This window comes from Crocodylus porosus, unplaced genomic scaffold (assembly GCF_001723895.1).
Source record: "Crocodylus porosus isolate Cpor-Errol unplaced genomic scaffold, CroPor_comp1, whole genome shotgun sequence".
In the NCBI taxonomy this organism is placed as follows: Eukaryota; Metazoa; Chordata; order Crocodylia; family Crocodylidae; genus Crocodylus; species Crocodylus porosus.
The window spans coordinates 190,435,489-190,447,737 of NW_017728886.1; the positions used below are offsets into that span (position 1 = coordinate 190,435,489).

Below are 12,249 nucleotides of genomic sequence, written 5' to 3' on the forward strand. Positions count from 1 at the left end.
CACATGGAGTTATGCAAACAGTTTGTCCCCTTGCTAGCCAGCAGTTGAAAACGTGAGTCTACTGACCAGTGCAGCTTGAAAGACATGGTTCATCTTTCCCTAGTTTCACAACAATGAACAGGGGAGAAGTGGTACAGCGAACTACAAACTAGAATCTGGGACTAACAGAGGAGCTTACTAGACTTAATCTTCTCCTACTTGACCATATAGACCATCAACTCAATTTCAGGAACTCATCATTTTGGAAGTTTCGAGAGTGTGTCTGTCTTTTAAACATACTGGCGTTGTACAGAATAGATAGGTAGAAGTTGGGAAAGTTAAAAAGTAAGATCCACCCGTGAAAGTTCTTATGACTACATGCAAAATCCAGGGTGAACTTTCTGAAAAGCAACAATGAAGTCACAGTTCTCTGAAAACCGGAGCCTTGCTCCCCCTCAGTTTTATTTTAAGGATGTTTGTCATGTGGCATTTCAGTCTATGTCCATAGCAGACCCTTTGATAGTCACTTAATTAAGCTGCTAGAAATGCAGAGTTGGCAGCTGGCATTCATTGCAATTTTTCCATTTGTTAGAGTGAAATAAAGCAATCACTCATGGCATAAAATGTAGTTATACTTCTAAAAATATTTAAATTATTGTATATGCCAAAATTCTCCTTCTCCAGAATGGAGCTGTTCTTACTCTAGTCCTTTTTTTGTTCTTACTCTAGTTCTTTTCCTAAGCATGTGCTATTGTATCTGTTGATCCTATTTTCTAAAGAAGGCTTTTAAACCACACTGACCTGTGCAGAGGACTAATCATCAGTTTCCTCTATGAAATCTCCATTTAGTTTATTCCTGCATATCATTTTTCATCAATCATTGCTTTGTTTATTCATGACCTCTTGCTCCATAACTAAAACATAATTGCAGTGACATTTACATTCAGGGTCTTAAAATGATTTACGTCTCAATTCATAATGAATGAGCATTCAATAAAAGTATATCTGGCTAGTCAAGGGTTTGAAAAGAGCAGGAAGTTATCTTCTGCTTCACTGAGCTGAACAGGTACATTGTACAAAGAGCCACAAAACTGCCATCTAAACAACATGTGGAAGCTTGAAAAACAACAGCAGAAATGCTTAGTAACAGAATTTACAGGATACGATAAAATTATTTTTTTGATGACCCTTATTTCTCCCATCCCATGCCTTTGCTCACCTTTCTGGTTTCTGGGTCCATATAGAGTAGAGGGAATTCAGGCGCACGATAAGAAGTTATGCTGGCCCAAAGAAATGGGCAAAGTTTCCATAATATATAGGCAGGTTTTCAGATTCAGTCTCACAATTGTTTCAAACTACCAATACCAATCCATTTTCAACCCATGGGAATATTTTAACAGGTGGCAATTATTTCCAGGAGTTATTAAACTATAAAGGGTTATTAAAATATTTATTTCCCATGGGTTCAGCTTTTTCCTTTCCTACTCCTTCGCAAATTATCAACTACAGTTTGAAAAGAAAAAATATAACCATGTATTTTGTAAAGAGGAGCATTAGCTGTCACTCAAAACCAAGCACTTTAAATTGTATAGCTATTTCAGTTTTTTGTAAATGTATACCTCCAGATCAGCATCAGTACACTTTATAACAGTCTATTCAGCTGTGATTTCTGGAACTTTTCCCCACTGGTTTCATATCTGGATCATATTGGACCACAACAACATACACTGCCATGGAGATACTTAATTTCTTCCCCATTTTTTGCATAAAAATTTTTTTAAAAAAATCGATTAACTATTTTGAGTTATCAGAGCTGTATTAAAAACGTTGTTACATGAAATATTTACTGTTAACACTTCTTAAATAAATAGCACTGAAATGAATGGAATTCTTGCATCACCGTGTTGATAGATGTTTTCATAGAAAGATGGATGTACAGACATATTGTGTAGTATTGCATCGAGAGGTACTTTGGAGGAAAGATAATGTGTTTGCTGGTGCATTTTATGTGATAAAAGCATCAACCTGTGAACAGTTTGTTCAGTGGTGTCATTATACAGTATGATTACTTTGCAAAATCTAATTGAGATGAATTGGGCATGCTCACAATTGGTTTCAGTGAGACTTCACGAAATAAGAATAACTTGCAGAACTACATAAGCCATAAACAAGAGTATTTAAGGATATTAAAAAAATTCCAAACAGCCTAACACAATGAGCAAAGCAAGAAATTCAGTCAGAGATACCAACTTCATGTTTCAGAAGGAATGATGTGACTATGAATTGTTGCATTACAGTTTCCAGAACACTGACCTGGCATTATTTTCATGACTGGTTTCCTTGCCCTGAATTTTGTTATCCTTTGCGTCTGAACAACAATCTCCCTTCAAACTTGGGCTGATCTTAAAAACAACCTAGTACTGATGGCAAGCAAGCAATATAAGGTGCACCAATAAGAGTATCTATTTTCTTTCACTCACTCCATCATGCCTTGATATTGCTCACTCTTATGCAGGATCATTTACTGTTCACCTCCAGACCTGTTAATAGCTAGTCACATAACGGAATGAGCTAAAACCTCATGACACCAACTCCATTTTTGCTTTTGTTGCTTTAAATCAGACCCTTGTTATTTTAAACAGCGTTTATTGTATTTAATACATTATAAAATTTGAAAAATTGTAGGAAAGCAGCAGATTCAAACCAGAGCAACTCTACCAAGGATTAATTCTGGCCCCCTTTGAAAACAAAAAACAAAAATGAAAAACATTTAAAAACAAAAAGTAACCTTTCACATCAGTGAGGGCAGACAAAAATGTGTGGCTTCTGTACAAACTATGTGTAACATATTAGCTGACTAGTTTTCCAATGCAGTGGATGGATGCTTTCTGAAGTCCTGCCGATTCACCTCTAAAAAGACACAGACATAAATCTCCATATGCAAATAAACTTGAATCAAGGTGTATACATTGAAAAGTGGATGACTGTCTGGCAATGGAAAATGTACAGGAGTAACCTGTGTATGCCCCAGTGGTAATGGCTTGTTTACCGTTAAGTGGGCCTCAAGAAGGCCTAGGACACTTAATGGCCATCACAGCACCAACCTCACCTACCACTTTTTATTTTTTGCATTTCCTACCTCTTGAGACATATATACATACACAGACACACAGACACTTATGTATGTGTGTGTATGTGTGTATGTATATCTATATATCGATATAAATAGATATATATTATGTCTTCAGGTTATTATTACTATTCCAAATGTTCCCATATGAATTCAGGTGTGGTCTCTATATTTGATATAAATGTGTCTTTATTCAATTTTAGTTCCAGGACTTGTTTGGTGTCCAAACTGCACATGAAACGTCCCCTTTTTTATCTTTTTTTTGCATAAAGAAACATGTCCATTTAGTCCAGAGGCTCTTGCTTTATTCGAATGACAGAGGGTGCACGAGACGTCCTTCTAAGTTCTCGCCTCAGTACGTATTCACTGAATTGGGAAGAGTCCACACCTCCTCCGCACGAGCCAATAATCTCGAATCCTCTTTGCTGCAACCTCTCAAGTACCTGCAAAGAGAGGGAAGACGTGTAAAATAAAACCTGATGAAAGGCTGCTGATCAATTAGCTGCAGCTAAACCGTAAGCCAGTGGCGACCAACCTTTTTGGCAGGTGTACCACGACTTATCCCTGCACTTCTCCCAAGTGTCACTTTGACTACCTTCCTCTGCCTGCTCTGCTTCCTGCTTCCTTCCCTATTTATTGCTATGCAGCTGCATGTCACATAAAGAAGCTCCCAGAGCCACTTGTGGTACCCGTGGCACAGGCTGGGCACCCCTCATGTAAACTGTGGTCCAGGTAAACAAGAAAAATGTTCCATGTCAGCTGATGCTACCAAACCATCTTAATGAGATAATTCCCTGGAGAGGGTTATGATTTTTCTCCCCAACTTTCTGGATTTACAAAGCTACTTGAAAAAAAGACTCATTGCCTGCATGAAACTGTGGGCTGACCTCTGCTGACAGTGGCCACAGAGCACTAGGCAAACCACGTAGAGTGAGATTGCTTTGTAACATTCAAAAAATACGGTGTTTTCCATATGTGTGTCCTCCTCTCTCCCCTCCCCAATAGACTTCATTCTCTGTTGCACAGAACTTCAAATGTGAAAAACATGCATGCAAGATCCCATAGCTGATCTGCAGTGAGCATAACCAGTGGTGATTCAGCTGTATTGGGATAAGGTAATAATCACTGCATTTGCTGGGCAAGCAAAAGTTAACACTGTCCTTTCTTCAAAATAGAAGCCAACAGGAATGCAAAAGCTTTCTGGCAGTTGTACTTTATCATCTATAGTAAAACAAAAGCCTGATTTTCTCCCCAAATTCAGGGTTTACAGAATCTTACATACTCATAATTTTGCTCATTTTTCGGAACCCTAGTGTACCTCCAGTGGGAAAGGAGAGGGGCAGGGACCCAGTGGACTTCAATGTGCTCAAACTCTTTGAATATTGCCTGTGCTTAGTTAGGGGGAATGCAGGTGTGACCTTTTAAGCCTGTAAATCGAGAGAGTATGGTTCCCAACACCAATTCCGGGAGGGTTATGCTAAGCGGGGCAGAGTTCTGTTTCTACGCTGCCATTTTTATTACTTGAATTATGCCTGAACGTCTAAGTTGAATACACTCCTACCCCTGCAGATGCAACTCTTCCCATTCATATTGCCCCTTGGGCTCCATCAGGATGGAAGCTGCCAGCAATATCTCCACCTCAGCAACAGAAGAAACTTTACAGGAATACAGAATGATGCAGCATTAATATTTGCTTGAACAGCGGTTGTCAACTTTTTGGCCCCATGTGTCAGATGAGTGATGTGGGGTTGGTCTGCAGGCCAGATCCAGCGTAGTGTCAAGCATGTGAGGTTAGTCCACCAGTGTGATCCAACATACGGGGCAGTGTCATCTGGCTGAGGGAGTCCCCGTGGGTCTGGAAATTTGGCAGTGGGGGAGTGGTGGCTGTATTTATGCTGTTGTGGCTCCCCCACCACCAAATTTCTGGACCTGTAGGGAGCACTGTGGGCTAGATTACATGACTTTGTGGGTTGGATTTAGCCCCTGTGCTGCAGGTTGAGCACACTGCACTAGAACATTTCTTGGACTCCACAGGGAGGGAGCTACCCTCTCCCACTTCTAGTACTTTCCCACCCCCAGAAGAAGTGTTGATCCCACCCCCCAACCAGTTTAAATGGGTTCTGGAGACAGAAGGTTCATTAGCAGAGTTTCTTCCTCCCAACTGCTTTTGCTCCTAGCCATCCCTAAGGAAGGAGGGAAATCAGAGTTCATCACTTGGCAAATGATCATGGTGCATAACAGGACCAGGAAATATGGAAACCAGGGATGGAGGGAAGCAGATGACCAGAAATGGGGCACTGACATTGCCTGTCTCATTCTGACACGCATAACCACAGGTGGGTAAACGTCTCTCTGACTGAACATGCTAATTACACAGGAGGAGGAATATGGATGCAAAACCATTAAAAGAGTTAAGTTTAAAACAACACAGCTGTTTTCCTTTGTTACATGAACAACTGATTTATTTGATTTAATGCTGTTTCATTAGACTTATTTCAATTTAACCACAAAAGCTAAAGCTTCCCTACTTATGATCAAATGTGGGACACCGGAAGAAAAATTGAGGAGAATATGCTGCAGGGGAGGATGTCCGAGTTGTTAGGATACTAGCCTGGGACTTGGGACCCAGGTTCCATGCTCTGCAACTGATTCTGTGTGTGACCTTGGGCAAATCATTTAGTCCATGCCTCTTCAGTTCCTCATTCATAATTGGATATAATTGTCACTTTTCTACCTCACAGGGCTGTTGTGAAATTGAATTCATTAGAGACTGCAAGGCAGTCAGATGTTACAGTAATGAGGGCATGCAGCACTATTTAAGAATGATGATTCTCACCCTGTAGACATTCTGACCTGTACATACTCCGTTCCTCTGAAATCTTCCGCTTTTATTTATGCTCCTAAAAATAGCCATAGGTGACCTATATTAGGCAACCAATCCTGCCAATGTATGCTCTAAACTAAGGGAAAATTAACATAGCTCTCATGTTTCAGAATAAAGGCCATAAAAATCTCACTCCAGTATATCAGTGGTGTTAAGATACAGCCTGCGGAGCCGCATCATCCAGGCCCCAGCACTGTCCCTGGGTCACAGGTGGACTCATGTACCATACTCAGTGCCTACTTCAGGACCCACACTGCATGCAACACTTGTATGGGGCCAGTCTGGGACACTGCCCTGCATGCTGGAGGTGGGGAAGGTAGTCTGTGGCCCTTATCTGACCTGTTGGGCCAGCCCCACACCATTCATCCATCCTGTGGACCAGTCCCACACCATTCATGTGGCCAGTTTAAATGGGTTCTTGAGACCATGGGGCCAGATGAGTTCAACACCCCTGCAGTATATGCTTCAACAGCTATAACGCAACCAGCTTTTCCTGGTCAATACTGCATTATTAGCACTTGGATAATATCTAGCTGATATGGGTACCTTGCAATACTCATCTCCTGTCCAAAGCCTTTACTGGGCATGGAAGAGGGGAGGGAATTCTCTACCTTGATGCTTGAGTGAAAGTAGAAAATTTCTTAGCCCTCATTTGCAATTTTTGTATATTTTGCAAATATTTGTTCATGAGTCTAAAACATTTCAGAGGCATATATAAATCGAATCATGTGGGTGATACCACTGAAAATTCCTGAAGCAAAAAGGTACTTTAACTTCAGAATATACTCGAACATGGTGCAGTTGCTAGAAGGAGAACATTCCCTCCTGTCAACAATGGAGAGGATGAGGCAAACAGCACCACAACTGATCAGTTCATTATATGCTAACCATAGATGTATTAGGTTTCCTCAGTCCTTTCATAAATATATTTATTTATTTTCATAGGTTTCATAGACATTAGGGCTGGAAGGGACCTTGGAAGATCGAGTCCAGCACCCTCCCAAGGGGCAGGAAGTCAGTTGGGTTCATACAATCCTAGCAAGATAAGCATCCACATGTCTCTTGAAGGCATTCAGTGTAGGTGCATGAACCACCTCTGGTGGCAGGCTATTCCAGACCTTGGAGGCTCAGTAGCGAAAAAATTCTTCCTTATGTCCAGCCTGAAACGGTCTTGCTGGAGTTTACAACTGTTTAACCTTGTCATCCCTTGGGGCGCTCTGGTGAACAAACGTTCCCCCAGATCCTGGTGAACACCCCTGATAAACTTGTAGGTGGCCATCATATCACCCCTGAGCCTGCGCTTTTCCAGGCTAAAGAGTCTGTTTTCCTGACCTCTAATCATGAGTGTGGCTCTTCTCTGGACTCATTCAAGTTTCTCCACATCCTTTTTGAATTGTGGAGCCCAAAACTGGATGCAGTACTCCAGCTGCGGCCTCATCAAGGCCGAGTACAAGGGGAGAATGACATCCCAGGATTTGCATGAGAAGCATCTATGGATGCAAACCAGCATTTTGCTTTACTGGCTGCAGCATCACATTGCAGGCTCATATTCATCTTGTGGTCAATCATGACCCCCAAGTCCCTTTCATCCGTAGTGCTAACCAGTGTAGCACTGTCGAGCCTATAAGGATGCTGCAGGTTTTTCCTCCCAAGGTGGAGAACTTTGCATTTTTCGGTGTTAAACACCATCAAGTTCTTGTTTGCCCATTTGCTGAGCCTGTCAAGGTTAGCCTGGATCACCCGCCTGTCCTCAGGTGTGGAGGCTTTACCCCAGTTTGGTGTCATTGACGAACTTGGCCAGTTTGCTTCCGACTCCAATATCCACATCATTAATGAAGATATTGAACAATATGGGCCCAAAGACAGAGCTTTGTGGGACCCCACTGGTCATAGGACACCAGGACGATTGACTTCCGTCAACCACCACCCTCTGGGTCTGACCACGGAGCCAATTTCCCAGCCAATGGATCATGGTGGACCTGAGGCCGCAGTTGGCCAGTTTTGCCAAGAGGTGATCATGGGATACCAGAGCAAAGTCTTTTTTGAAGTCAAGATATATGACGTCAATCTCTTCTCCCTTGTCCAGGCAATAGGTCACCTGGTCGTAAAAGGAGATAACGTTGGTCAAGCACAACCTACCTGCAACAAACCATACTGGCTATCCCTCAGGATGTTGGCATCAGCCAGTCTGTTAAGGATGGCCTCTTTAATAATCTTTTCTAAGACCTTCCCTGGGATAGAAGTCAGGTTGATGGGCTTGTAGTTTGCCGGATCCACTTTCCACCCTTTCTTGAAGATCGGCACCACATTGGCCTTCTTCCAATCTTTGGGCACTTCACCAGAGCACCAGGAGCTCTCAAAGATCCGTGCCAGGGGCTGGGCTATGATGCTCGCCAGCTCCTTGAGTACCCTGGGGTGTTGATTGTCAGGGCCAGCTGACTTGAAGGTATCCAGCTTCTCAAGATGTTCCTTCATGAGGTCATGGGAGCCCCATGGGACTGATGAAAGACCGACGCAAAGTACCCATTTAATAGGTTGGCTTTTTCTTGGGCATCGGTTGTCAGTTGCCCCATCTGGTTTAGCAGGGGTCCAATGTTGCCCTTGCTTTTCCTCTGCCTCCCCACATATCTAAAAAAGGACCTTTTATTGTCCTTGATATTTGTAGCTAGCTGGAGTTCCATCACAGCCATGGCTTTCCTGGTTTGCTCCCTGCAGGACCAGACCAGTGCAGAATATTCCTCCTTGAAGGTGGGTCCTGCCCTCCATCCTTTGTAGGCCTTTCTTTTTAGCCGCAGGAGGTCTGCTAAGTCCCTGGAGAGCCAAGGGGGCTGCTGTGCCCTTTTGCTGCCTTTCCTCCGAGACGGAATAGCATTGGCTTGTGCATCGATGCTCGCTCCCTTGAGGAACAACCACTCTTCCTTAGCTTTTTACATAGAGGCCTCCAATTTCAGATATTACTCTGTCATTATGTATAATAAAATGGAAAAGTTATCTAGTAATAAAAGGGGCTGGGGGCAGGAAACCAGTAATTCTCTAGAACCCTAAAAAGAAATATGCCCAAGTCTCTCAGAAGCAGATACATCCTCATTTACATTGTTTTAGAGAGCAGCAGAAGGGACTAAATCCCACACAAATACTGTACTGCCACAAAATAATGTTTTGAATGAGCACAAGGCTATTCCTGAGCAAATGCAAAGGATTCTTGGTTAACACTGGGAAGTTTCTGTAGTTATTCAAAAAGCTTGCTTTAGCAACACTGGTTCCTTTGCAAGGAATACAAGCGGAATTACAATTCTCCCTACAGGCTCCCAGTCTCCTGCTGGTCTTGCATAGTGAATCCTGCTAGTGTTACAGTAAAGAGTATCAGGCCAGTCCATGGCACACAGTGCTCAGTTTATCTCTGAAATAATACAACCATGACTTCATACCTGAACAGAGTTGAGGTGACAGTATCCATTTAGTGGAAATCTGATGACATGTGTGGAGTCGTGATTCCAGCCAGCATTGACAGAATTACACATGACATCACCAATTTCTGGAAAAACTTCTTCTATCAAGGATTTATCCCCACTCAGTGTAATCCTCTCTCCAAGATCTGGAGCTACACGTACCACCAGGCACTCGCAAGACCTTGAAAAACGGCCAGTCTCCCGATCCTGTTTCCACCTTTCCATTTCACCCAGCATGGGCTGAAGCTGAAAATACTTTGCCTCTTCATATAACAAACTGTAATCCTGAAAGATACACATTTTACTGTGCACATTAAATCAGATGCACAATGAACATGCAAGTTCATTATTTATCCATTTTTTCTGACAGAAGCTAAACTAGTTCTATTGTGAAGCCTTTACACCCAGTTCCATAACTGTGTACATTAGTATTACTTAACATAAACCAAAATCAGCCTCTTAAAAATACTGACTGAATCATTATTTAGAGCAAAAAGGGGACTTTCCTTATTTTAAAAGAATGTGTATCATGGCAGGCAAGGCTCTTTGGGTAGATGTGATATCTTTTATTAGATCAAACGAGTAGTTGGAAAAAAGTTCTTGGCAAGCTTTCGGGTGCAATCACCCTTCTTCAAGCATAGCAAGTCTCTGCTGTTCTGAGACTCCAAGGAATGAAAGAAGCTAAAAGTGTGACAGGATATCAGTGAGAAAGTAAATAGGTAGAAATTAGGAAAACAAAAGGTAGAGCAGGGAAATGAGGGGGGAAAACGAGGGGGGAAAAGTGAAAGGTGAGTAAAGGAGACTCTGCAGTAGTAGATTTTCAAGGTAGAAAAGAGGCTGCCTATGAAAAAGTAAATAGCTGGAAATTAGGAAGACAAAGGACAGAAAAGGAAGGTGGGGACAGGGGAGGAAGGGGTGCAAGACAAGTGTAAGAGGTCAGGTCTGGCAGGTACCTGGTGAATCAGACGTCAGGCAGGTTGTAATTTGTCATAAATCCAATGTTATATTTTGGGATATATATTAATATGTATTTGTGATATATGATTATGATATTGTTGTGCTATGATTTTGATATGATTATGAATATGGATATATGAATATATGGAATATATATGAATTGTATTATATCCAATGAATATTATGGGACACTACAAATAGTCACATTCCACCTTTCTCAAAATCCTCCCCCCCATAGTGATGTCATAAAATAATGACCTCATTGAACAGATGGAACAGAAATTGAACCAGGATTCAGAAAATCCATCATTAGGATCTATTGTGTCTTAAAGCAATACTAGCAGGCATAGTAACAGGTACAAACATGTAAATGAGAAAGTCTGCAATGGCTTTAAGAGTAAAGCAATTCAGATATTTGCATAATGATTTGCATATATTACTTCATTTAAAAAATTAAGTATTTTTTAATACCTCTCATTTAGGCAACAGTATTGTTTCTGCTATGTTGCCTCAAACAATAAAGAAAATGCAATTCAAAGTGCAGCCAGTATAGAAATTATTCAGAAGTGATCATTTGGAATTTGCCTGCTTCCACCTTTTAAATTCATTTTTTACCCCTTATTCTTTATTGGGCTAAAAGCATGGATTTGGAAGAAAGTATTTGTATTAAGAAAAATAATCAGTGAGAAGCTGGGAAGATAGAGGAATGTAGCAACAACAAAGGAACTGCAATAACAATATCAATATTGCATTCAAATTGGGCTACAGTTTTATAATATCACATGTGTTCTAGGCATGCAATAACTGGATAGTTGTCCAGTCATATTTATGAGGTTAGTCAACTAACATAAGCTTCTACAAGAAAGAGGAGCACCTGTTTGTTTTTAACACTGTTTTTTGTAGACATCTCCAAATGTAACTGGAAAGGACCCTCTGAACACTGCAGTAGATGTACTGTCAAGAGTTATACTTTTAATTTCAGCACCATTATAATACCTTTGAACTGCTCTTGCAAGTATGATCCGTTAATGGTATAAACAGGGCAGCTTTCTGCTTTTCCAGTAATTTATACTGACCTCCAGGAGAAGCAATAAGGACAACAGGGCCTATCCAGAGCTTCAAAGAAGCAGCAGATGCAAGCTATTTTTAGACACTGATGTCACTTAGGTAGATCTATCCTAAGTGCATGGGAAGAATAAGTGTGCTGACACCAGAGGTTATTCAGGAGATTGCTGTAGCCAGCTCCTAAACTAAACCCAAGCCCATTTCACCAGTCAGGTAAATTGATTTTCCTACTATAGAGATAATTAGGGCCAGATTTTCAATGGATCTCAGTACATTATGTAGTGAACTCTAAAAATCTGGCTCTTGAAGAGAAATAAAAGGTTATGCAATAATTAAACCTCACCTATACATTTCCATCCCATTTTACTGCCATGTCTCTTATTGGAAACTAATCACACAATGGGCTATGCATTCAGAGGGAGGGAGGGAGGTTGACAAAGAACTGTTTGGAGCTTATCTGTGGCCTCCACTTCACCCTCACACACTGGAATAAAAATGGAAAGTTTCAAGAATTTTAAAGACTTGGTAACTGGAATGAAGAACTGCAATTTTCATTCAAAGAGTTCTCTAGTTTAACAGAGAACTGGCAAAAAGAGTCTCAACTTGGCCTGATTAATGAATGTGTAATAATTTGCCCTCGATTTCTCAGCCAGAACTCAAAGAATAAGCCACCAGCCTAGTTCAGGGGATGAGGAAAGGCAGAACTCTGCTCTTCAATCACAGCACACATTTCAATATTTAATTTAACTTTGCCTGTCAAGATTCCTCTCTCAGTCTCCAGGTAT

General features: G+C 41.3%; 1 protein-coding gene across 4 annotated transcripts in view; it reads right to left on the reverse strand.

Moving 5' to 3' along the window:
• Positions 1-708: 708 nt before the first annotated feature.
• KCTD1 (potassium channel tetramerization domain containing 1) overlaps positions 709-12,249 on the reverse strand; it is a 148,321-nt gene continuing 136,780 nt past the window's right edge. For all 4 annotated transcript variants that reach the window (XM_019547265.1, XM_019547255.1, XM_019547274.1 and 1 more), the window contains 2 exons: positions 9,422-9,727; positions 709-3,552 (listed from right to left, as the gene is read on the reverse strand). In XM_019547265.1, coding sequence (XP_019402810.1) covers positions 3,394-3,552; positions 9,422-9,727 — 465 coding nt within the window. In that variant the 3' untranslated portion in view covers positions 709-3,393. The remainder of the gene's footprint in view (positions 3,553-9,421; positions 9,728-12,249) is intronic.